The sequence below is a fragment of the Lissotriton helveticus genome, chromosome 2_2 (genome assembly GCF_964261635.1).
Source record: "Lissotriton helveticus chromosome 2_2, aLisHel1.1, whole genome shotgun sequence".
NCBI classification, from domain to species: Eukaryota; Metazoa; Chordata; class Amphibia; order Caudata; family Salamandridae; genus Lissotriton; species Lissotriton helveticus.
Genome location: NC_136060.1, coordinates 194,008,700 through 194,035,771, shown reverse-complemented (window position 1 = coordinate 194,035,771; position 27,072 = coordinate 194,008,700). Strand labels below are relative to the sequence as shown.

The following is a 27,072-nucleotide window of genomic DNA, read 5'->3' as shown; positions in this document are numbered from 1 at the left end:
ATGAACCAGAGGCAGGGATTTGAAAAGATGGCGCTTCTTAGTAGGCGGCCAGTGAGGAAATCTTAACAAGGGGGTGGTCGAGGTCTGTCTAGGAAGTCTCAGATTAAGGTGAGCCGCTGCATTTTACACAACCTGGAGGCGATGTAACCAGGCTTCAGACACCCCCGGTAGAGAGCATTGGCGTAGTCCATACTGGAATGGACCAACGCACGTACCGCTGACTTCCTGCAGGGAGTAAGTGCAAAAGTTTCATGAGGGTCCGGAGCAAACCAAAGCAGGTGCCGACCACAGCCGAAATCTGAGGTAACACAGGGAGTTCATTGTCCAGATTTTTTGCTACTAAAGATGAGGGGGCGGTAAAGAGGGAGGCCAGGGCGCTTCCCATCAGTTAGCTGTGTGGGTGCCAAAAAAAGATTTTCAGTTTTGTCCATGTTGTATGCTTTGAATCAAAAACCACTTCCATGAGGTTCTTGAGCATCTTCTCCATTTGAGAGGAGGCTCCCTCAGAAGCATAGAGTGATTGGTGTCACCTGCGTACGGAATCACTTTGCATCTTTACAATGATTCCGCCAACGTCCTGAACAAGGGAAGGGTTCAATATCCATCACTTATAAACCTTTAATATAAAGCATCCTTTGGCAGCCCTAGTGGCGATCCTGCTACTGCCTTGGGCAGTTATTCACACCTTAGTCAAGGAGGATGAGATGTCCAGCCAGTGATTGTTGAGGGCACTGAATTCTCATTTGTGGGCTTTGAGCAGGGCCACTGGAATTATGCGATTGTGCAGGCGTGGCGATTATCGCTTAGTTATAGATTTGCCCCATAATTCATTATCTGCAGATTAAAAAACAATTGTTTGTAACTCAAACGGTTCAAAAGTTATTAAAAATATGACATGCGTCTGCACAGTGGAAGTTCCTTTGCAAAGCTGGACTGGTTACCATTCTGTTGCTTATTGCAATATTTGGGTGTTCAACTGTTACTAAGGAAGTGCAACCAATGCACAGAGAGTGCGACCTAGTTTAACAAGCATTGGAAATGCAATAGGTCTCGCAGCATTAGAGTTTGTGCTTTTAGAATTGTTTATGGGTTTTTTTTTTTATCTTTAGCATTTTTGTTTCCTGTAGGCAATGCTAAAGAATTACAAAGAAAAAAAGCCATAAACAAATCTAAAAGCTCTAACTCAAATGCTCCGAGACCTATTGCATGCACCCATTCAGTTGTTGGCCTCTCAGCTGAGTCTGCCAACTAGACAACAAAGTGGAGGTGGGGCGGGGCTGCTGGGAGTAGAGCTGTGGACTTGGAAGAGGCGGGGCTGCTGGGAGTAGAGCTGTGGACTGGGAGGAGGGTGGGGCTGCTGGGACTGCTGGGAGTGGAGCTGTGGGCTGGGAAGAGAAGGGAGCGCTGCTGGAAGTGGAGCTGTGAACTGGGAATAGGGCGGGTGCTGCTGGGAGTGGAGCTGTGGACTGGGAAAAGAAGGGAGCGCTGCTGGTAGTGGAGCTGTGAACTGGGAATAGGGCGGGTGCTGCTGGGAGTGGAGCTGTGGACTGGGAATAGGGTTAGGCGCTGCTGGTAGTGGAGCTGTGGAACCGGAGAAGATCGAGTTTCTAGCTGCTGCAACTGGAGCTGAGGGTCAGGGTGAGGTGCTGCTGAGGGTCAGGGTGAGGTGCTGCTGAGGGTCACGGTGGGGTGCTCTTGACCCGGATCCGGACCAGGTTGAGACGATGTTGGGAGAAGGGTGATGTGCTGCTGAGGCTGGAGGTGTGGCTCGGGGGAGGGGAGTGCTGCTATCCAGTTGCTGTGGCTCAGTAGGGTGGCGAGGTGCTGCTGAAACTGGAGCTGTGGTTTGGGGGAGCTGCTGCTAAAATTGGAGAGCTGTGGGTCGGTGCTGAACTGGAGCTGTGACTCCTGATGAGGGCGAGGTGCTGCTAAATCTGGAGCTGTAGCCTGGGGGTCGATGAGGTGCTACCAAATTTAGAGCTGTGGCTAGGTGGTGCTGAAACTGCAGCTGTGGGGTCGGGGCGACGGCAAATGCTTCTGAAGTCGAGCAGTGGGTTAGCAAGCGAATGGGGTGCCGCTGAAAGTTGAGACGATGGCTGGTAAGAGGATGAGATGATGCTGAAATTGGAGCTGTGGCTGTGAAGAGAACAAGGTTCTCCTGAAATTGGAGCTGTGAAAAGACCAAGGTTCTGCTGAAATTGGAGCTGTGGCTGTGAAGAGAGTGAGGTGCTGCTGAAAGAGGAGCTGTGCCTCTGAAGAGGACGAGGAGCTGTGCCTCTGAAGAGGACGAGGAGCTGCTGGGAGCTGTGGCTGTGAAGAGGACGAGGCGCTGCTGAGAGCTGTTGCTGTGAAGAGGACGAGGCGCTGCTGAGAGCTGTGTCCCGGAGCTGTGTCAGTCAGTCAGTGGAGGCGGGGGCTGTGTCTCTGAAGAGGACGAGGCGCTGCTGAGAGCTGTGGCTGTGAAGAGGACGAGGCGCTGCTGAGAGCTGTTGCTGTGAAGAGGACGAGGCGCTGCTGAGAGCTGTGGCAGGCAGTTAGTGGAGGCGGGGAGCTGTGCCTCTGAAGAGGACGAGGCGCTGCTGAGAGCTGTGGCTGTGAAGAGGACGAGGTGCTGCTGAAAGAAGAGCTGTGCCTCTGAAGAGGACGAGGCGCTGCTGAAAGCTGTGTCCCGGAGCTGTGTCAGTCAGTCAGTGGAGGCGGGGGCTGTCCGTCAGTCAGGTGAGCAGTGCGCTCAGTGTCACAGCGGAGCCCGGGGGCTGTGCAGGGGCGGGAGGGGGCACGCCACCGAGGCTGCAGCCCTGTCCGAGCTGTGCCAGTCGAGCCCGGCGGAGAGTCCCAGGCAGGGAGCGAGTGCCGACCCCAGGAGCCTGAGCCGGGCACAGGGCGAGGTAAGCACCGGCCCCTCTCTGCGGAGGACCCGAAATCAAGCAAAGGTGTTACTTTTGGGGGGGGCTGGAGGGGGGGGGGGGGGGGGGGTTGGCTCAGGGTCTGAACCCTCAGTGAAACAGCTTGCTGGGGGAGGGGGCACTTAGCTGCGTGTTTGCGGCTCTCAGGGTCTGAACAACACGCGTTTCTTGTTTGTTGAGGGAGAGACCCCGTGAGACATGCCCAGGAGGTCTCGGGGTCTGAACAATTTAGGGACCTGCTTCTTGGGAGGGTGGGAGGAGGGGAGACTCCCGTAGCGTGTCCGGGGCATTCAGGGTCTGAAGCACACGTGTCCCAGCTCGTCGGGGCAGAGACAGCCCGAGGCGCGTGACCTCGGAGTTTAACCCGATGCTCAGAGAAGTAAGTTTCATTCCAGCAGCGTCCTCAGGCTCATAGCCACACACATTTTCGCTCTCCGGGTCCGGCCCTGCGACCCAGGAAGTCGGTTTATATATCCGTACGGTTGGCATTTCGTTCAGGGACACTAACCCACCGGGCACTGTACTTCCTGGGGATTTACCTGCCCATGTAAGTATGACATATAGAGATTATAATATAATATTAAAATAACGTTGCAATCTGAAAAAACATGTTTGCATGCATCCGTTGTAAACTAGGGGGAGGGGGCGGGAGGCGGAGAGTTGAGGCAGGCAGGCATGGGAGGAGAGGAGGAGGGGGGAGGAGAGTAGGGGAGGCACGGCCTAGCGGCCGTGCAGGGGGAGGGGGCGGGAGGCGGAGAGTTGAGGCAGGCAGGCATGGGAGGAGAGGAGGAGGGGGGAGGAGAGTAGGGGAGGCACGGCCTAGCGGCCGTGCAATCAAGTAGTGAGGGGGCGGAGTTGTGGGAAGGCTGAGAGAGAGAGTAGGCGGCTGGGTGCATGTGCACGCGCTTTTAAGCTCAATGCACATGCGCATTGAGCTTAAAAGTCACGGGCACTGCAAGGAATCGCCACGATTCCTTGCAAGTTAGATAAAGTCTGGATGAGCCCCTATAGTCTCGCTTGCTCGATGCGCATGCGCATCGACAGGCGAGACCTAAAAATGATGAAATAATGAAGTGATTTGATTACAAAATGTGCAGCATAAGGCTGCATAGTTTGCCTTTTCTTGCCGCTTAATTTACTTAACCCTGATGCATAATTTGTCCCTCTCCTGCCGCATAATTCCAGTGCCCTGGCTTTGAGTTACATTGCAATTGTGGAGATGCGTTAGTATATGGATATGTGTCTGTGTACTCCGTTCAGGTGAAGCCACTGAGATCCAGTGGTGAGAAATACCGGTCAAGAGTTTACTTTCAGTGGGCAGAGAGGTATGTGGGTTAGATGTGAATTTAGGGTCTAGAATGGGAGAAGGCTCAAATCCTGACCCTGAGGAGAAAGGAGCAGCGTCCCCAGGCACCATCACAGAAGCTTTGTCAACCCTAGAGTAAAAGTCATAGCCACCTATGCTGCATGAGCACGACCAGGCGGCGTTCATACAACACGCAGGTGAAGCCCCAGCGGGTCACATGAGACACTGTACGATTAGAGCTGGACCTGCGTCCTGGTAGCCAACATGTTGGAAGGCAAATTAAATATTATAAGTGAAAATATTTAAGAGATGCTTGTGGGTAGTGTCGTGAGAGTAACTGTGCAATAAGTAAGAGGTGAAAAAATAGTGGGGCTTCATAGAGTAGCGTCATTCTGCTCACTGGCTGGTGACAAGGGTAGAAGGATGGGGAGGGAAATGGGTCGGGGCGCTGCAGCAGCGTTCTACATTGGTTTTCTGACCGGGATGGCTTGCGCTTCAGTCAGGTGGACCTGTCTGTGACTTCAGCTTGTATATTGCAGAATCACTCACTCCTTTTAGAAACTCATTCCACACTGAGTGAAGGGTAGATGTAGCGCGAAGAGCCCTAACACTGCTCATTTAAATTTATTTATTAGTTTTCACTTTTATATAGCGCAAACTTTACCCGCAGGTATCAGAGCGCTTTAAAATCAGCATGCTTATAACAAGCAAGACTAGCACTCTATATTACTTCCAACTTTGCTTGGTATAAGCAACAGCTAAACATTCACAAACAATGTTTATATACCAATTGCAAATAAAAAAAAAATAATTAATGCGAAGCATTGTCATTTACAATGCCAGTAACTCAAACTTTAATGCTGTGAGACCTATTGCATTGTAAATGCTTGTATCTGTATGTTTTGCGATCCTCTCTTTTAACCTCCATGTTCTCTTGCAGCCCTGTTACTATCTTTATCTGAAGCTCCATCAACTCTCGATGCCTTCCACCTTCTCCCTTCCTCCCCAACTCTCTGTTCCTGTCCATCTCTCGTTTCCTGTTCTCCTTTTTAGGTCTCGGCTAGTAACGCGCAAAGCGCGTTCTCGCCAGAAAACTATAGCTGTCGTCTCAGCCGACAACGAGCTGGAAGTGGAGACAAGACCTGACCGCGCGCGCAGCGTTGCCCCATAGGATAACGTTGCGCGCGTGAACTTCTGCCGACAGCATGGCAGAAAGGACGGGATCGCGACGCGCGCCTCCTGGAATGCAGGGGGAGTTTGCAGAGTTCGCAGCCCTCTCAGGAATGCTCTGAGCAAGAGCTGCTTCTAGGGGCCGACCGCACTGCATGCCTTTCCTGTTTCGCTGGTTGTTTCATACCGCCTTAAAATGTTAATCTAACCGTCGAACTGAGTGAAAGTACTGCATGTGATGTACAGTATGATCTTGCACTTATTTCTTGGACTGGCATTTTTGACCAACATCATTTATCGTGTCTTCAGTCAGTATATCGGATTGAAAAGCCGGATTAAATATTTCCCTCTAACGTGTACTACTTGCATTAAACTTTCAGAAAAGGCATAATTAAACGGGTAAAATCTAAAAACAAGCCGGATTTCAGTTTGAGGGAGATTAAGGAAGAGAGTGACAGTGTCCCTATCAAGCCCAAGGCTTCCTTCAGCGGTGTAGTAAACTGCGGTCGGCCGTAGTGAAACCAACCCTGCAGTGACTGACTCCCAGAGTATTTGCATGACCGCACCTTTATTTATTTAATAACACTGGCGCTTTCATTTTTCTCGCTGTGGTTACATCTGATTACATTGCCGTTTGTAGTGCAAATATTTTTTATGTTGCATTCTTGATGTAAGATGCATGCTCTTTAACCTGGCCTGCTAAACAGCACTTTATAGTATTATGCATCTTTTGCTGTAGTACACAAGGAGTGGGCAAGCAAAGGAGGCAGATGAGCAGTGGTTTCCGTTGACGTTCCTTGCTGATTTTAGTGTCCAGGCTAAGGGCACAGAAAGTAGCTGCTTTCTCATCTCGGACGCTTCTTCTTTTTTCCGGATAAACAGCATCGTTCATAAATGCTGATCCTCGGATTTGCCATCTTGATGCTTTACAATGTTGCTTTGTTTACCTCCTACGTGCTCCGTGCCCCTTCTTACTGATTTTCTGCCCCTCACTATCAGTCATGTGTTGTATTGCACTCCCACTGCTCCTGATCGTGCCTGCTGTATTTTGCCTTCTGCTGCACATTGCCTTACAGTTGTGCTGTCTGATCCCCAGTGTTGTGTGCGCTGTTTGTTTGCTGTGACACTTGCCTCATTTGTTTTGCTTATCAGAACCCATACTCACCCCTTTCCTATTTCATACTTCGCTCACGGCACATTGCCTTACAGGGATTGACGCTTAGAACTGTTCTAGACACGGGGGAGTGCGTGACTCCCTGAGCAGTGGGTCTGTGGAATGGCGTGAGTGGAGGGGGAGCCCAGGATGGCTTTTAAGTTGTGGTAAGTTTAGGGAGATTGGCAGGGGGCCTACCCTTAGCTCCAATGGAATGGCCATTACAGGTAACCCCAGGCCCCGTACCCACACCCATGTTGTCCCTCCTGTCTCCTGGGGCGATTTACGGCTCGCAGGGACAGGCAGACAGGCCAGTTCATCATGCCAGGTGGCCTGATGGCTTCCCCTAGTCAGCGGGGAAGTGCCCCTTGACAGAGCAGGGCTAAGCCCAGACATCTCTCCTCTTGGGATGGTCTGTAAACATCCGTGGTGGTGATGTCCTGCAGATGCTGTCTGACCAACTCCAGCGGACACGTCACACCACATCCCAGGTCCAGGCTCTCCCAGTGCTGCCACTCACGGGCACTCCCCCCACCCCCCTGAATAAGGGGACAGCAGATGGTTTCTTGAGCAAGGCTGAGACAGTATGTACGTTTGTATCCATTAATGCAACCATTTTTCCCCAACGACCGTCCCCAAAAGGCATAAAAAGTGCATGGGAACGTTCTTCTGAGGAATGTTTTATGCTGTGCTGACAGTGTCGTCGCTATCAATGGTACAGCAAGTGCAGTGATACCGGGGGCTAGGGTTGTTAAGGGCCCACTGGGGAGAGGATGTGGCCTACCAAGCTTGGGCGGTGGAGCTCAAATCTGGGGAACCGGGTTCGAACCTCGACAATGACGCTCATCATTCTGGGATTCTGGACAAATCATTCAATCTCCCCGTGCCTAACAAAAACAAGCGCGTTTTTAGTACGCTGCACCTCTTGACAACAAACACTGTGTTTTCCCCTCGTTCCCAGGTGCCAAAATGTAAATGTTGCCGTTTTTACCTAAACAAACGCCACCTGTAAACATGATTCAAGGGAAATAAACCAGTGGAGTTTGAATAATGGCAGTATCCTAGCTTGGTGTAAACTCCTTCACGAGTCACAATGAAGCAGGAGTATCTTGGTACCCTTCTTTACACTGCATTCTATGTAAACATATGTATCAGTGTGCACATTTTCACCAGGAGACCCCCGGCGAGGGCCTCTCACAGTGCACGATAAGTGAAAGCACTGTACAGGAGTAGTGAACAGACTCAGCTTCATTCACAAACAATATTTGTATACCAATTGCAATAAAAAAAAAATTATGCAAAGCATTGTCATTTACAATGCCAGTAACTCAAACTTTAATGCTGTGAGACCTATTGCATTGCAAATGCTTGTTTCTTTCAGCACTCCATCCTAGTGCATGGGTTTTCTTGCGCTCTCCATTGTGTGCTGCTCCAGCAGAAAATTTCCCCCACTCCCGGATGCTCAATGTTACTCCTCCCTCCTCCCCCACTTCATCCATTCTTCCCACCAATATTTTTGGGTTTTGATTTAGTTTTATTTCCCTCCCATTTGGCATCAGTCTTCCATTACTCCCATCCGTTACGTTTTCCCCTACAACTATCCTCACTCACTTACAGAGTTGCTCTCCTCCCATTCCGATCCTTCACCAGTGTTTTTAATAAAAACTGCTGCTCGGCCACTTTTTGTGATACACAGTATCTGAAAGAGACACGTTAGTATTAGATTCCTTACCTTAGAATATCCCCAGGCGTCAGACTGGATCCGGAAATTTTTGCATAGCAGTACCCTTGCGCGTCGGTAGGCATCGTCTGCGGCTCCGCGTCCGTCGTCGGCGTCGTGGGCGCCGTGATGACGTCGTCGGAGTACTTAGACGCCGCCTCCGCGTGCTGACGTCAGTTCTTCTTTTTTCCGCGCCAGCAAGCGCAGATCTGGAAAAAGCAGTAACCATAGTCAATTTTGACTAAACTTTTTGATCCTTTTGATTACTATTTCGAAGTCTCTCGACTCCGGAACGGTGCCGATAGGGATGCCCGGCTTCAAGCATTGTGACGATTGCGACCGGCTGATGTTGGTCACGGATCCTCACCGCGTCTGTTTGTCGTGTTTGGGCGTCGACCACGACGACAAGGCCGGCTCGACTGCCGGGCCCTCTCTTCGAAAGCCAGGCGGGAGAGGTCCCGTAGGCGCCTCGAACTCCGGCAGTCGGCCCCGCGCCGTGAGAGGTCCCGATCCCATGGGAGGTCGAGGGACAGGTCGCGGGCCCGGAGCCACCACAGCTCCGAGAGTAGGCCGCACTCCTCCGGGTCGAAGTCGTCGTCAGGTAAGAGGCACAAGAAGTCCAAGCGGCGTCATCGCTCTTCGGACTCCCCCCGACGCTCGCGCGATGCGGCCGGGGGTTCGGGTGACACCACCCACGCGGCTCCATACCCTACGGTCCCTGGGCTCAACGCGACGCTGGAGGAGGTCGAGCGCTTCCTCATGGCCATGAGGAATCTCTCTCCTCCGACGGGCTCCGCGGCGCCTCCGAGCCCAGCGGACCCGTCTGGGAGCCCTAGCAGGTCGGCGGCTCCGGCCCCGACGCCGTCGGGTGCTTCGGCCCCGACGCCGCCGATGCCTTAGGGCCCGGCGCCGCAGGTCCCTGTTATCCCGACGCCGCCGGCGCCTTCGGGCCCGGCGCCGAGGGGTCCAGTTGTTCCGACGACGCCGGCGCCTTCGGGCCCGGCGCCGCAGGACGGCGCTGGTCCTCCTTCGGGATCTGGTTTGTTGCCGGTGGATCTGACGACCTCCCCGGCGTCGGACCCTCAGGTGTCGCCTCCGGTGCCGTCCTCGGGCGGCGCCGACCCCGGTCCTCCTTCCGTTCCTGTTCGGCCGTCGGGACGGCCCCGTTGGGCGCCGCTCCAGACGCCGTTGGGTGACTTTCACTTTTATGAACAGGCCCCATTGGTTGAGGACCCTGAATTTCAGGAGGTGGGTGAAGGAGAGGACTGGGAGGGGTCTGAGGACCCTCTGACCAGAGAGTGTCAGTCTCGTGAGGACTGGACAGAAGACCTTGGGGAGGCCAGTGGCCTGGATACCTCTCCAGACACTGGGTTTGTCTCCCCTCCTACCGTGGCTTCGGAGGAGGGGGCAACATATGGTGTGGTGCTGATGAGGGCTGCCAAGGCCTTGGGCCTTGAGCTCCCCGTCGCGGCCATGAGGACTAACCTCCTCACTGAGGTCCTTAAACTGCAGTCAAGCTCGGCCGAGCCTCTGCTGCCCTTTAATGATTCCTTGACTGACGTTCTTCTGGGCACTTGGTCCAAGCCCGCTACGGGTTCGCCCGTAGATAGGAACGTGGCCAGACGCCACCGCCCAGCCCCGGGCGACCCATGTTTTCTGTCCTCCCACCCTACCCCCGAGAGCCTGGTCATCCAGGCCTCCAATTCCCAAACCGCATTCCCGTCGGCCCCGCCGGATCGGGAATCCAAGAGGTATGACCAGTATGGGAAGAAGATCTTCTCATCCATTAGTTTGGGCCTGCGGTCTTCCAACACCGCCTGCCTCTTGGGACGTTACACCCACTCTGTGTGGGATAAGGTCGCGGAAGTGCTGCCAGAGTGTCCGTTGGAGGTACAGGCCAAACTCGGCCAAGCCCTTGTGGAGGGCCGGGATGCAGCCAAGTATTCCATCCGGTGTGGGCTGGATACCACTGACTCGCTGGGTAGAGCGATGGCAACGACGGTGGCGGTCAGACGCCACGCCTGGCTGAGGTCCGCCAACTTCTCGGCGGATGTCCAGAGCACGCTCATGGACATGCGGTTCGATGGCCGTCGCCTCTTTGGCGACAAGGCAGACCATGCGCTTGAGCGTTTTAAGGACTCCAGGGCTACGGCCAAGTCCTTAGGCCTCTCGGGCCAACGCCAGCAATCGGCTGCCTATCACTCCTTTCGTGGCCACGGAAGGGGTGCGCCCACACGTGCCACCAGCCACGCACTGCAGGGCAATACCCAACGCGGTGGCGGCCGTGGGAACCGCCGTCCAGGCGGTCGGGGGCAACGGCGAGGTCAGTCCACACCTTCCCCCGCAGCATCCGCCTCAAAACCTTCCTAGTCCGTGCTTTCAGGTCCATGTGACGCCAGTGGGGGGCAGGGTTCGCCATCACCACCTCCACTGGCGCACTGTCACTTCGGACAGGTGGGTGCTGCAGATCGTCCGAAGGGGCTACTCCCTCCCCTTCGAGGCGACTCCTCCAGCCATGCCACCATAGAACCACCGTGTATCGGGGGATCACTTGCGACTTCTGCAGGAGGAAGTTACGGCCCTCTTGGCCAAAGGGGCCATCGAGCGCGTTCCTGGGCCAGAAGTAGGATGTGGTTGCTACTCCCACTACTTCCTGGTACCCAAGAAGGGCAAAGGGGGCCTACGCCCTATCTTGGACCTACGGAACGTCAACGGCTTCCTCCGGAAGGAGAAGTTCAAGATGCTGATACTGGCTCAGGTCTTAGCTGCCCTGGATCCAGGAGACTGGATGGTAGCGTTGGACTTGCAGGACGCTTATTTCCACATCCCCGTCCTGCCGGCCCACCGGCGCTACTTGCGGTTCACGGTTGGCCACGAGCACTTTCAGTTTACCGTGCTCCCCTTCGGCCTTACCAGCGCCCCACGGGTGTTCACAAAGGTGATGGCGGTGGTCGCAGCTCATCTGCGCAGGTTGGGGGTTTCAGTCTTCCCCTACCTCGACGACTGGCTGTTGAAGGCGGGCTCGCCCCAGACAGTCGTCAGCCACCTCCAGACTACGGCAGACATCCTGCATCAGCTGGGGTTCTCGATCAATGTGCCAAAGTCACACCTGTGCCCTTCTCAGAAGCTCCTCTTCATCGGAGCGGTTCTAGACTCGGCGCAGTTTCGGGTTTATCCACCCGAGCAGCGAGTCCGGGATATTCAGGCTCTGATTCCCATCTTTCAGCCGTTATCCCGGGTTTCGGTAAGGTTGACGCTGCGGCTTCTGGGGCTGATGGCCTCCTGCATCCTACTGGTGCATCACGCCAGGTGTCGGATGCGGGCTCTGCAGTGGGACCTGAAGTTTCAGTGGGCCCTGCATCAAGGCAACCTATCCGACCATGTCCTGATCTCGGAGGGCACTGCGAGACAGTTGCAGTGGTGGCTCACGGACCGCGATTGGGTCTGCGGCAGATCCCTCTCCCTTCCCCAACTGGAGCCCGTAGTTGTGACGGACGCGTCCCTCCAGGGCTGGGGAGGCCACATGGGAGAGGCGGAGATCAGAGGCCTCTGCTCTCCGGCGGAGACCCGGCTCCACATCAACCTGTTGGAGCTCAGGGCGATTCGTCTAGCACTGAAGGCATTCCTCCCCTCTGTCCGGGGGAGTGTAGTGCAGGTGTTCACGGACAACACCACCGCCATGTGGTACTGCAACAAACAAGGCGGGGTGGGGTCGTGGATCCTTTGTCAAGAGGCTCTTCACCTTTGGCAATGGCTGGAACGCCAGGGCGTGATCCTGGTGGCTCAACACCTGGCAGGTTCTCTGAACGCCAGGGCGGACGAGCTCAGCCGTCGGTGCATGATGGATCACGAATGGCGTCTGAACTCGGATGTGGCGCAAGGCCTCTTTCAGCGATGGGGAGAGCCTTGGTTAGATCTAGTCGCCACCGAAGAGAACGCGCAATGTCATCAGTTCTGCGCGTTGGAATTTCGAAGGCGGCACTCGCTCGGAGACGCTTTTCGTCGCGAGTGGAGTTGCGGTCTGTTGTACGCCTTTCCGCCTATACCACTTCTGCCCAGAGTGCTGAAGAAGATCAAGCGCGACCGGGCCCAAGTCATCCTTGTGGCTCCGGACTGGGCTCGAAGGTACTGGTATCCAGAGCTACTCAGTATGTCAGTCGATCCCTCGGTTAGTCTGCCTCTTCAGGAGGACCTTCTGTCGCAGCAGCAGGGGACGGTCCTCCACCCGAACCTGTCCAGTCTCCACCTCCATGCGTGGAGATTGAGCGGCGACAGTTGAGGCCATTTGACTTGCCTCCTGAAGTCTGTAACATCATTCTGGCAGCCAGGCGTCCCTCCACAAAGTCGGTATACGCCTGCAGGTGGAACAGATTTGTGGCATGGTGCACAGCAAAGGCTGTGGATCCTCTTTCTGCCCCTCTTTCTGAGGTTCTTCTCTTCCTTCTTTCTCTTGCCCAGCAGGGCTCTGCTCTGGGCACTATCAAGGGCTACCTTTCTGCCCTTTCAGCCTTTCTCAGGCTACCTGATCAGCCTTCTTTGTTCAAGTCCCCTATTGTAAACAGATTTCTTAAGGGCATCACTCACACGTTTCCTCCTGTTCCGTTTGTGATGCCTCAGTGGGACTTGAACCTGGTTTTGACATTCCTGATGTGCGCTCCCTTTGAGCCACTTCACAACTGTCCTCTTCGCCTTCTGGCTTTGAAGACTGCTTTCCTGGTTGCCATCACCTCTGCCAGGAGAGTGAGTGAGCTCCAGGCTCTTTCTTGTACTCCACCTTTCCTTTCCGTCCATCCGGACAAAGTGGTGCTTCGTACCAAACCTTCTTTCCTGCCCAAGGTTGTCACAGCCTTTCACATCGGGCAGTCTATCACCTTGCCAACCTTCTTCCCGCCACCGCATCCCTCTAAAGAGGAAGAGCGGCTCCACCGTCTGGACCCAAACTGTGCGCTCTCATTCTACTTGGATCGCACACGCCAGTTCCGGGTGGATGACCAACTCTTTGTTGGTTACGTGGGCGCTAAGAAGGGGAAAACGGTGCACAAGAGGACCATCTCCCGGTGGATCATCCTGTGTATCCAGGCATGCTACTCCCTGGCTAGGAAGGAGCCCCCGGTTGGACTGCGGGCTCATTCTACCCGAGCGACGGCGACTACCACTGCCCTGGGCAGGGGTGTGCCCTTACGAGACATCTGTCAGGCAGCTACGTGGGCATCGCTGCACACGTTTGCGAGACACTACTGCCTGGACAGTCAAGTCCGGAGGGATGGCTTCTTTGGCCGTTCCGTCCTCCAGGACTTTCTGGTGTGATTATTGGTTCGCAGACCACCACCGGGGTTGGTATTGCTGGGGTATCTATTCTAAGGTAAGGAATCTAATACTAACGTGTCTCTTTCAGATGCACAAGTTACTACTTGTGTAACGATATATCTGTAAGAGACATTAGTTAGTATTAGATTCCTTACCGACCCACGCATCCTCCCCGTTCTGCGAACCAATATCTAGGGTTAGGGTTGTCCCCTTCAGGGCCCTAGTTTCAATGGCACCAGTGTTGGTTTTCAACATGGCTCTGCGTTTCTGGCGCGGAAAAGCTGTGTCTAAGAACTGACGTCAGCACGCGGAGGCGGCGTCTAAGTACTCCGACGACGTCATCACGGCGCCCACGACGCCGACGACGGACGCGGAGCCGCAGACGACGCCTACCGACGCGCAAGGGTACTGCTACGCAAAAATTTCCGGATCCAGTCTGACGCCTGGGGATATTCTAAGGTAAGGAATCTAATACTAACTAATGTTTCTTACAGATATATCGTTACACAAGTAGTAACTTGTGCTTTAGCACATGTAAATATTTATTTTATTTACCGCTCTAAGTGGCACCCGCTGTCTTGGAATGGTTAACAAAATGGCATCTGCTGCGTCATATCCTATGCAAGTGTCCTCTTGGTGATCTATTCATGTGTCCTCACGTGAGTCTACAATAGCATCATGGCGTGGATGCAGGCATCATGCTTATGCAGTTAACATTGCGGTTTTTGTTTTTCTGATGTGGCATACCACTGGCAAAAAGCATTTGTTTTCTAATGCACAGGAACATTTGCAAAACAAATGGCCAAACCCAATAGACCGCTTGGGTTTGCCAAATGCTTGTTTTATTTGTATTTATACAGTATTGTAAAGCAATCACGGGCTGTAATGGACAGCAGGCCACCATTCCATTTATTGCATTCCAAAGAAAACTTTTTTAAACCAGCCCATGTTCCTTAATGAAACCAGAGCTACTCCATAAAAAAAACACTTTTCCGTTTTGAAAAACTAAAGGGGAGCAGGCGTTGAGTCCCTATTCCGCTGCCTACTCCTGAGCCAACACGATTTAAAAAGGGAAACTGGGCGCTAAATGCAATTTTCGGACTCCTAAAAGGGCTTTTGTACGTAAAAAAAAAGCCCTCTTGCATTTACAACCCTTATCATTTTGCTAATAACGGGTGTGCAATCGTAGAATTGCTGTGCATATGAGACTCATGTTTATTTGACTTCTCTCACGAAAGTGAAAATGGGAAATGCATTTACAGACATCAAAAGTAATGTAATTATTCGCATTAATATGTAAATACGCTTCAATCTTATGCAACTTCTGTGCACATTAAATGCGTACTACTCTAAGAGCAGTTTATGTGCTTTTCATCACTGAAAACATTACCATTGAGCTAATGTCAGCTGAGAGGAAACTGGAGTGGTCTTGTTAAAATCTAGGCTAGATGCTGCCCTCTGATGGGCCCAGCCGTACACTGCACCCTAAGTAATAGTTATCCTGTGGATGCTAAGACTGAAGACTGCAGAATCTCTTCCTGCGCCAAATTACTCGAGGCCACAGAAAAACCTGAATGTGTCCATCACCTCGGATACGAATTTTTGAACGAAATAAGCGCGTAAGGATGTTTTTCTGATAATTTAAAAATCGCACACGGAATAAAATCAGAGCACAAAACAGTTTCTGCCTCTATTGATCCCAGGATATCTGATCCCTCGTGGTGTCTGTGCTTAAGTAATGTTCAGTGAGCAGTTCAAAGCTAAGCAGGTGCAGTGGTAGAAGTGGGCGGGATCGGAAGGGCACGGCGTGCCCCTACTTTTAAAAATGAAATCAGTGCGTTCCCCTACTTCTTTCTTTCAAAAAAGCATCCTGGGACGCGATAACTTTTTCATTCCGCACTTCTCTGTTGAACTCTAGAGGCTGTAGCATCCCCTCCCTGAGCTCTCGCAGACTGAGGGCAGGCCCATTGTCATCCCGATTGAGGCTGATTAACCCCTTTCGAATGACAATGCGTGCGCAGTCTGCCTTTAGCGTATGCCAGTGAGATGGTAGTTAGTGATTACAGAGGAGGTTTCCCCAAACAGAGGACTGTGGGGAACTTGCCACCTTGTGTAATTTGTCAATGTTGTACACAGAGTGAACTGGGCAGGAGCAGTGACGGGACAGAAGAGGCGACAGGAAAGGAGAGGTGATGGGGCAGGAGAGGTGACCGGGCAGGAGAGGTGACCGGGCAGGAGAGGTGACTGGACAGGAGAGGTGACGGGGCAGGAGCGGTGACGGGGCAGTAGCGGTGACGGGGCAGTAGCGGTGACGGGGCAGTAGCGGTGACGGGGCAGTAGCGGTGACGGGGCAGGAGAGGTGACGGGGCAGGAGAGGTGACGGGGCAGGAGAAGTGACGGGGCAGGAGAAGTGACGGGGCAGGAGAAGTGACGGGGCAGGAGAAGTGACGGGGCAGGAGAAGTGACGGGTCAGGAGCAGTGACGTGACAGGAGCAGAGCAGGTGGTATATGGGATTAGGTACAAACAACATTTTTTTCTGTAAATCTATATTCTTTTTCACAGACCCAGGCTTGAGACGAAGGAGCCAAGCCAGCACTCAACGATTACGTGTTAGCCAAAAGTGGCTGTGTGAAACTTACTTCCGTATACTTCAGTGCAAATCAATGGGGAAATTAAATTCCCCCGGGTTTTTTTTCTCCAAATATCGCTCTTCTCTGTGCCAAATGTGGCCTGTGTGTGGGCTAGGCCCTCAGGGACGATGTCAATGAATGATTAAATGACTTGCTTTGTAGAACACAAACTGCCACCCCATAGGAAGAAAAGATTGGCAATGACAATTAAAAGAAGCAAACCATTTTTCGAGGTGATTCTGGAAAACTCGAGCATCCAAATTAGGCACAGACAAACCAGTGTAGAAATCCAAAATTCGAGTTTCAAGCAAGTGAAGGACTGTCCTCTATCCTTTGTGATTTTTATACACCACAATCGCGTCCACCTTAGCCTGCTAAGAAATTATTAGGAATTTATTTACACGTATTAGGAAAACATACCGGTATGGCGTTGCTGCCAGCCTTTTGGCATTGCCACTGCTTGTTTCGTCATGGTTTTTGTAAAATGTTATGGTTAAGGGAGCTTGCAGGACCTCGTCAGTATTAAAAAAGGAAGCATTGGCTAAAATAATTGTTTGTACCAAAAGCACACATTGCCATAGTCTCCACTGAATGGAATTACTTTGTGTGTGGACGTGCTCCTTGTGAAAGAGCAGAATGCCACGCTGTCACTGTGGGTACATTTGGCCAGTGACTGAAGTGGAGTGTTACTGCCCTACGCTGTGTACCCTGATGTGTGCAAGAAAATTTGAGTTACACAACAGACCAATGAATGAAGAGGATTTATTGAAATCCCCTATAAGTAAGAATTATATACATATAATTTGAGTAAAATCTAAAAGTTTAGCTTAATGCCAGACCTAACAAATGACAGTGCATTTTAAAACAAATAACATAGACCTCAAAAATTAATATACATCACCTTGAGACCACCCTTTTGTTCGCTGAAAGTCGCTGCAGGATTTTCATTTGTCCCGACACTGGTTTATGACATTGCAGTCTCAGTCACAAGCATGTTGCAACATTCCAATTAATATCAGTAAATGAGGGAACATATGTTGTGTGTGGCCCGGATGAGGAATTTAGAGCAGACGAGAGAAAATTGTCTGTGTCACCGACGTCTGACTATTCAAAGGAAAACGGGTTCAGTGTTCCCTAATATTGTGCCCATGATGGGTGGCAGCATAGAGGGGTGTTCTTCGCCTTTGAGAAGCCATCACAAAATTGTAGCAAATGTAAAGTCAACAGGTCTGGCTTTAATGTGCTAACACGGGTGTGCATAAGGTGCTGTTTGAAAGAGTTAGAACTTTAAGACTGGACCTATTGGCAATACCAATACAGTGGCAGATGGCAGTGTTGCCAGGCTACTGCCAATCTGAAGATACACCCGCGCTAAATATTCAGACGCCCACTTTGAAACAGTTTATATAATATTTCAGGTAAAGCATAGGACATCTTTCATCAAACCACGTGCCTTATTGTTTTACTAGCTAGCTTATCATTGTGTTTTTTGTTAAGTACAAGAATGTATGTGCTCAATCATGTATGGTTCGCTTTATTTCCAAAGTCTACGTCAGACGCTGTAGGTGTCTGAAGTCTTTTCCTAGCAATTTTCTACAGAAATAGCTTTCCACCAAGGATTTGTCTTTGGTTGCAATGTGACGTTAATAGCACGCCCGGAGGTTTCATTAAAAAGATTAAAGGTAGGATTGACCGGATACAGGGTACAATATGAACATCGTCCACATATTGTTATACCGTTTTGAGGTGGCCTTCCTTCTGAACTGGTTACCATTTTATCGTGGCTTGCCTGGATTGTCTACGAGCATTGGCTTGTTACTGGATGCCAACAGTGTAACTGGTGATGACACTGAGCCCGCGTTAAGCCGCAAGGTCTGCAACTCCTCCTCAATGAACACAACTCATTCAGGGGCCATCAAGTACCAGGAGCTATACCCCCAAGCAGGAAGAAGGTTGCGTTTGGGTGCCCCATTCTATCAGTAGGGGAGGGGGGGGCGTGATCCGAGATGCCGCGTGGGAGGATGTGAACGGATTACAGAGAAAGAAGACCCTCAGCTGGCAACCACAGTAGGTCAATCCGTGGTTTAGTATTGTGTGGAGCGAATGAATGCGTATAAGTCCGCTCAGTTGGATGCCAGTGGCGCCAGGCATTGCAAAGGCCAATGGAGACTGCACAGGAGGACAAACAAGCCAAGCAGGTACAAAGGCTAGGATTCGAAGCAGAAGAGGCATCAAGAATGGGGTCAGTTACCGCATTAAAGTCCCCGTCCATCACAGTACCACCCAAAGGAAGAGTCAGAATAAAGGACTGAAGCATCTGAAAGGTAGGCTGCAGTAATAGTGGAGGGATGTAGCAGGAAATGAAGTTATAGACCCTCGACCCCCACGTAGCACCCTTGGGGGATCCACATGGACCTTGTGACCATTAGGGAGAGGGCTTTGTGTAGCAAGATGGCTACCCCATGGGAGCCCCTCACAAAACAAGCGTGAAAAAAGCAGTCGTACCCGAAACGTCCAAGGAAAGGGCATCGGAAGCCCAGCAGGTGAGTTTCCTGTAAGAAGACGACTGTTGCCCTATACCTTTTGACATAAAGGAGCACCGTGGACTGTTTCATCCGTAAATAAATAAATGAATTAATTAAGCACGCCATTCATGTTCCAGAAGAGTAGTGTGAAATTAGGAGGTGACATGGTGGGGGAAGAAGGTGTGCGTAAGATCTGCATTGAACCAGAGACATCTGTAAAGAATGGAGTTGCAACAATTCCAAGTATATTTTAAGGTTACAACAACAAACCAAGCTCTGAGGGGTCAACGTAAATTCTCTCCCAACTCCCCCCACCCCACTTTTGTAACCAAGAAGAATCTGTCGTCCATAAACAAAGCACGTCAATAACATAGAAATCAAGCGGAAACATTTGTGGTATAAAGGCGCCCAATTAACAGGATGTTGTTCTTATAGCATGCGGAGGCAAAAGAGGAAAGCAATACATATTGGGGCCAAATGTAATTGAACAGTAGTGAAGTCCACTATATGGCAAACGGGACACCGCCAATGGATAAATGCCATGTGTGTATCCACCCCACCACTCAGCAGGAGCCGGGTTCGAGCCACCCAGGCCCCCACTGCCGCCCATGGAGGATCGCATTGTGGTTAGTTTATAGGTCAAGGAGAAATCAGTGCCCAAGGTCAGGGAGGCAGGGAAGAGGAAGACCCAGAGTTTAGCACATCGTTGAAGGGCCTGAAGATGAAGGCATCATCCAGCTCCTGCAACACCTGTGTTCCGTCCCCAGCTGGCACCTGGCCCGGCGAGGTGGGAACCTCATGATGCTCAACCCTAGACTTCCTGGAGCGGGAACGGCCCCCTCTAGTCTGCTGCTGAGGGACTGCCCTGGAGTGGCAGTCCAAATCCTCAGAAGGGTGTGCCCCTGACAAAGGTCATTACGTCGGTCGTTGCTCTGTCGCCCACTCCAAGGCCTGTTCATGGGTATCAAAGGAAAGGGCTGCATATTGAAAAAGTACCTGCAGACGGGCTGGGAACAGGAGTATACAACGTATGTTGAGGGTCCAGAGTTTCTGCTTTACCTTCTAAGAGGAGCGACGACTATAATCAGGGAAAATAAGGATCTTGGAGTTGGAGTGATGGGCGGGCACGGGTTTCATGCAGGATGACATCTCAGTCCTGATAGTTGAGCGGGTGCAGTATCACAGGTCGAGATTGGGCCCCAGCCGGGGGGGGGGCGTGAGTGATGTGCCTTCTCTATAACAAACATATTGAACAGTTTGCCAGTCAGTATCCAAGACTGGAACCACTCCTCCAGTGACTCGGGCAGGTCCACGGGCGGAGATTGTTGAATCTTAAGCATTTTTCAGCATCCTCTACCCACGCACAGAGAGCCGCAACTGAGGACAAGAGCTTAGATACTTGATGTTTGAGCGTAGTAACCTCGTCTTTGTTCGCGTAGGTCCGTGCCCCTCTCGGTCACTCTGTCTACAACATTTCAGAGGTCCTGTTGAATCAGGGAAATGTCCACATGGAGGCTATCAACCTTGGATTCCACAGCCTTCCTGGAGTCCTGAATGGCCTTGAAAATCATCCCCAAATCTGCAGTGGGTTGTGAGGATGTGTAGGCATGTGGAGAGGGTCACGCCCCCCCTAGCATCAAATGGGGGGATCATATATTGGTTCATGTTTGTATGGTCCGGCTTTTGCTTTGCAGTCTAGGCTTTTTATACCATTCAAGAGGACCAGGTAGCTTGTCTTTTGTCTGCCTTTCCCTTCTATATTTGGTCAGTTGAGCTGCAAACATTCTAAGAAGTCCAGACCTCATCTTGGATTGTCTTTAGACCATGCCTTTATGATCCATAAACTCAAATAGAATGAGATCAGAAAAGAGGATGTGATTCTTTGTATAATAAGCTATCGATGGGTGTTTGATGAGAAAGGCGCAGAGCACACGGGGAGCCTGGATGCACTTGTGAGACTCCCTTTGTCTTTGCCCACTGAATGCTCCACCTTCACTCTGCACAGTGCCAGAAGGAGAGCACAATGATAGAAATAGGGGCTAGCTAGTCCCAACCAAATGTACTGACCGTGCCTTCATTTGTATATTAAACATAAATAGCACTTAATTGATAATCTGTTTAGGATCTGCTTCGTATTCACAGTATTGAGGTATTGTTATTTGTAAATTCCTGACATAGAACTCTGCCGCTGAATTGTTCTTTTCAAAAGATGCGGTGGGATATCCGGCTTCACAAACAGACAAGAACACAAATCCTAATCGGTGTGGTCAAGTTGAAATGACACAAGGTTTCCATTTAATGCTGGTTCCTGTTTCCAAATCAGTAAGAAAAAAAATAAGCAGGACGCTCCAATTCAATTTCTATTAGCTTAATTCAACTCAACCCCAAGTAGGGTTCACAAGCTGCACCAGGAGCCATCTTCACGTAATTTACCTCAAAGCAACACAGAACTCCAGCAGAGCCCACTGCTCCTGTGTGCCCCCTCTCGTCTCGGGCATGCAACACTCCCCAGAAAGCCTACACCGCCAGTGAGATGTACTGCTATAGCAGTGGGCGAAGAGCAGCAAGGAATGACAGGGGAAGTAGGCAGACAAGCTGAAGCAGTTGGGAGGATGAAAGCAATCAAAGAGATGAGAGATGGAGGGAAGACCACGATGCACAAGCACTACTGACCTCTTCTGCGAGTGTGATGCTCTCAAAGTATTATACACACATAGGGGGAGGTTCTAGCAAATAGTCCTGTGACACACCAAGTTAGACTTCAGAATCCTTGACCCATTTTTACTTGAGCAACCTATAAAGCCACTATGACCAAATGACATCATAAGTAGAAAGTCAAGGATAGAGTGCAAGTGGGTCTGTGACCACATAGAAAATAAATATTGTGGTGCCAGCATTCCTTTCTGCACTGTTTAAATATGTAGATGTGCAAAATTATCTACATATTCTGAACGTCTGCTTTTTTTTATGGCAGCCCACGTGAAGAGACCTATCCAGAGTGGCTGATCCACCACCGTCTCAGGTAGAAATAGTTCTATGAAAAAGCCCCATGGAAATCACTGTAAACTTTTAGAAAAGTGTAGTATCGATGGCATGCTAGTAAAATCCCATCCACATGTTAAGGAGACTAAAAATGTGGGCACTTGCAATGTAACCCCCAATTTCTGGGATCATGGCTAGTGTCCACCATCTAACATGGGCATTGGCTGACGGGCTGCCAGATGTCCCTTCAAATTATCTCTTTGAATGGAATATACTGCCACTTTCATGGAAAAACCTCTGCCACATCGGCAGAGTACACTAGGATGTCAGATTTCTTCTGCCATATTGATGAAGGTGAATGTTTCACTGCCATGGCAGGCAGCATTTCCACCATTCAAGCCCTAAATCTGGCCAAAATGGCCAGACTTGTAGATGAGATGAATGGTGAGAAGTCATGCAAGTGGCAATGTTGCCAGCACTCATCCTTCAGTGTATTTTCTGTCTTTACATACAGATATGTTACACACTACAACTGTCCATGCCTATAGCAGTCCAAAAAAGACATAAGCACCATATTTTGCATGCTGGGAATTCTGGGGGTACCATGGAAAACTGAGACTTATCTGGCCATTTCTAGTTCTAGAAGTGAAATAAGGGATAAGGTAACATCCTTCTAGAATGAATGGTTTCTCCCTTGTGCCATCAACAGATTCAACTTAACAAATGTTTTCTGTTCCGCATAGCACTGGTCCACCTACAACTGTGATGGATCGGAAGAGCTGCTCCAAACCATGCATTTGTAGAAGTCTGCCTTGTCTTTTTCCAGCTCCAGGGTCCGCCACCTCAGAGCACTGGATTCTTGGGGAATCCTCTTTCCCTCCTTGTGGCAGAGATATTCCACTTGTTTAGAGAGAAAGACAGCCGGCTCTTCTCAATCTATTCTCAGTCTTCTCTCTCAATGCTTTTTGCTCTAGCACGCACATACTCTCAACATCATTCTCTGCACCAACATCATTGCTAATCAGATGTTGAGCTTCACACGCACACAAAGACACAAACATTCACAGGCATAGGTTAACAGGGTATGAAGTTATGGATTAATAACTCTTGATAGGAGAGGGCTAGAAATGGCATTCAAAGTCTTCCCAGAAAGTATTCATAAATCCAATAATATAGTGTTGAATTTCTCCTAAAGTGTACATACAAGAAGTTCTAAGACTTTTTCTTTGTATGTCCAAATTCAGCCTTCCAGTGGCCTGTCCTGATTGGTCAGAGTTAAGTGTATTAGCCAGTCTGCCTTGTAGAGGTGATAAAGAGCCCCAGGGGTTAACCAGCTCTGCTGGCAGGGCAGTGTGCTGCTCCGTAGGAATGGCAGGCCAGGGGGAAGAGTCGTAAACTATGTTCTTCAAAGAGGAGAGTAGAGACCAGTGTCATTAGCCGGGTCTGGTGGGTCATTGGACTAATGCATCCACTGCAAGAGCCTGTGTTCGACCTCATGGTCACAGGTTCAGATCCCGGCGGGTCGACTCAGCCTTTCATCCATCTGTGGTCGATAAAATGAGCACCGTTGAGTTGGGTAGTAATAAACATCTGTTATTCAGCGCCAAGAGACCTATGGGTGAACGTGCGCTTTACAAATACACCTTATATTATGTTATGTTATTTACAGCTCTGAACTCCCACCTTAGGCAGATGGTAGGATTAAGGAAGGTAAGAGCAGATGCAGGGGGGAGAGTCGAAGTAAATTAGCCATCCTAGGGGTGTGTTTAGCCAGCTCTTACCTCCTTGCTGGAAAATCAGCCATTATGTATTTGGAAGATTTGATGCACTCTGGGACAAAATAATGCCTCACTCTACAGGATATGGTCATATATTGAAGGAGTTACCCTGCTCCGATTGGTCAGAAGTGACCTTCTGCTTGACCCAGAGAACTAGGAATATGTATCTGAGAGGGACAGAGCCCTCCTGATCTGTTGCTTGAAACGTACTGAAGCAAGAAGTGCCCTGTTGAGAAGTTTTGCTGTGCAAATATTTCTAAGGCCTGACCTCTGAAGCCTGCACCATCTGAAACTACAGCCCTGGGGATTATCTTGCTGAAAAAGAACTTAAGAGTGGACTACCTGAAAGCTACGGGTTAAAAGAGCAAATCTGGAACATCACCAACTAAATCTACACCTTGGAGAACCATCAGTGGATTTGTAAGGGTTTTGTACCAGTGGATTGTGGAAACTGACGTCCTCAACTTTCAAGGACCATCTTAAAAGTTGGACCCTTGGTGTAAGTTTGAGACACTTTGGGTCCTCTTGAGGAACTTCAGGAAGAAGTTCAAGAACTTTGGAGAACTTTGGAGCAACTGTGAAAAAAATCTCCTTGGAGGGACCGACTCAACCTGGCCAGCCAGGCCACCTGCCTTCAACCGCGAGCCTGCCAAGCCATCCAGGTTCGTCCCGCTAAAAGCTCCATGGGTCCAACTTCAAGAGTTTGACCAGGACTAGAGGAAAACTGAAGCCGGCGAACGCTCACCGGATACGGATACATGAGGAGCTTTGAGAGACCCAGCGAGAAAAAGCTCCAGGAAAGTTTCTAAGTCAGCTCATAGAAAACGTGACCGGGAGCAACCGCGAGAGCCAAGCCGCCTGCCTTCCATTGCATGCCGGCCTGGATTCCTGGGTTGCCCCGCTGAAGCGATCTTGAGAAATTTTCTAAGTCCGCTCCAGGGAAGTTGACCCGGACTTCTTCACAAATAAAGCTTGCGAACCCTCACCGGATCCGGACTGGCTCGGAGCTTTGAGGGCCTTCGGGGAAAAAAAGCTCCAGAAAAATTTCTGTGAAGGTAGAAAATGAGATCGGGACCTGCCTGTAGCTGTAGCTGCTCAGGGCTCCATCGCGCCCAGCCTGAAACTTTGACCTTGGCCCGGTCTATCGCGATCAGGTATCACAATATGGTGCTATAATCTTCTAAGTGCTACATTCTATTAAATCCTTGATAATTCATATCTTCAGTTCCCTAGATTGGATTTTTGTCATTTTTATGTCGTTTTAAAGAGAAAAACGAATTCCTATTTATATTAATTGGTGTTAGATTTTTATTATGTGTTGTGCCTTAATTATTTACTGAAATTGTGTTTTTAAATGCTTTACATGCCTGTCTTTGAAGTTAAGCCTGTCTGCCCGCAGCCATGTTACCAAGGGTTGAGCATAGTATTAGTTTTCTAAGACCCATGCTGAGTCCTATTATGTGTTGGTGGCCTTATTGCCAGTGGCAGACCTACATTTGCCCCTACCAATAACCCACTTTCCAACAGCTCCACATCTTGTGATTCTGGGCAAATCAATTAATCTTCCTTGTGCCTACCAAAAATGAATCTGTTCATGTGTAATGGTTCTGGTGCTCATGTAAAGTGCTCCAACACTTTGTGTCGAGTTTGTGCTATTTCTAACTGCTATTTTTTTTTACAAGTTAATATGCCAATTTGGGATAGCTATAGAAATCCCTTAAGTGGTAAAAACAAAACTCATTGGTTCTCTTCAGGTCTTCGAGCACAGTTTCTCTCCTGTGCCTTTTCAAAATTTCCATCCCTTAAATTAACACTCTGCTCCTCTTCTTCGGGTGTCTTCTGCGTACACAGGCACATCATCTTTATGCATTTGTGGCCTACTCTCCCCTTCTTTCTCTCCTTCTCATACTATTCACCATGCCACATAATTCCACTACACAATTACACTAACACCACACAATTCTACCCCACACAATTCCACAACTAACAATTCCAATTAAACGCTCATAATTTTACTCCAAACCACAAACATCCACTCCAATCCAAACCAAAACACATAGGTAAAAGACATTATTTACAAAGCCAAAAGCAATAACTCTCGCAAATGCAAGACCGATTGCATTGCAAATGCTTGTTATTTAATGTGCTTTGAATTAAAGTTGCCAACGCCGCAAAACCCACAACATAAAAATATATCAGCCTCGTGCGGCTGAAATCCCTGCCATATGAGCACATAAAGAAAAAGTCAATAGCACAGAAATAGCATAATTGTCCTCCTGAGAAAAGCAACGTGTTTGTACTTTTGAACAGCGTAACATAAACTCAATTAGTGACTATTGAAGTTTCAAATGGTGCAGTGTGATTGATGCCCTTAAGAGTAATCAAACATGCGGAGAACAGCCACAAGAAAGTCGCAGAATAAGACATGCCCTAAGTGGAAGCAATGTGAAAATGAGCATCACAAAAAAAAATCTTAGTTACACGATCTGGATATACCATGATCTTGGGCTATAGAACTAAAATAATGTAGAACAATCGATTTAGAAACAGTAGGTTCAAAGAAGAGTCGAAAATAAGACTTAAAGAATGTGTAGAAGAGGTCAGAGTAGGAGAAGACAGAAGTTGAGAATGATCAGGTTTATAAAACAGGTTCTGAAGGGGAGAACCGGATTAAAATAGGGTTGAGTTTCAGTGTCTGAGTCGGTGCCTAAATCTGTAGAGGGTTACATAGAGGACACGGTGGAGCCCAGAACTAGCGGCTCCATTTAGATGAGCGACCCCTGAACCATACAGGCGCCTTACACCTGTCTATAAATGAATGAGTTGACAGTGATAGCGGGTATATGACTCATCTTGTTTAAATGTTTTGCTGCAGAGATGTGAAAGCATCAGGATTTAAGTAATGGTTGCTTGCTTTTCTCAACGGCTTAACTTCAGAAAATAATAACATGTGCTTTCTTTTCCCAGTGACTTTGAACAACTGAAGAAGGAGCTTGAAGACCTGGCCGAGGCGATTGAAGAGCATTTCTTTCAGCCAAAGAAAAATAACTTGCAAGCAAAGACAGAATGAAAGGAGCACGGTTAATTCCTTAGATGTAGTCAAATGTGCAAGGAATAACTGTGCACGGAAAATAAAAACTATGTTTTTATGCGTAAATGAATTATTTTTAGAAGGTGGTACACTCACATTTAACCTAAGTGCCATATTTTTATTCAGTTCAGTGTCCTATAAGGGTATGCTTTATTTTTAACCAGGTGACATTTAAAGAAGCCATAACTTATTTCCTACGGTACGGTATTATTTTCCATTGTGATACAATAAATGTCACAATCTAAAGAAACAAATACATCATGTCTTTATTTGTGCAATGCACTTATTTTATATCGCAGCTGCCGTGCTTTAAAGGAAGAGAAGAGAAGCAGGTCTGCATTGGGACCAACAGGTTCAGCTGAAAGCATCTCTTCATCGTCTCCAGGACTCAACAGTCAGACCTAGAAGTGACTTAAAACCGCACAACATGAACTTCAGTTCTACGGTTCTTTGGCCTAGAGACATTCCAACCAGATGTAAACGTGACACAACATGTCCAGTGG

At 49.7% G+C, this 27,072-nt stretch overlaps 1 protein-coding gene across 1 annotated transcript in view; it reads left to right on the top strand.

Annotated features, from left to right (window-relative positions):
- The window catches only part of PGM2 (phosphoglucomutase 2), a 368,921-nt gene extending 342,098 nt beyond the window's left edge, over positions 1 to 26,823 (top strand). Inside the window, exon 14 of the mRNA XM_078678353.1 lies at positions 26,446 to 26,823. Coding sequence (XP_078534479.1) covers positions 26,446 to 26,548 — 103 coding nt within the window. The 3' untranslated portion in view covers positions 26,549 to 26,823. The remainder of the gene's footprint in view (positions 1 to 26,445) is intronic.
- Positions 26,824 to 27,072: the final 249 nt, after the last annotated feature.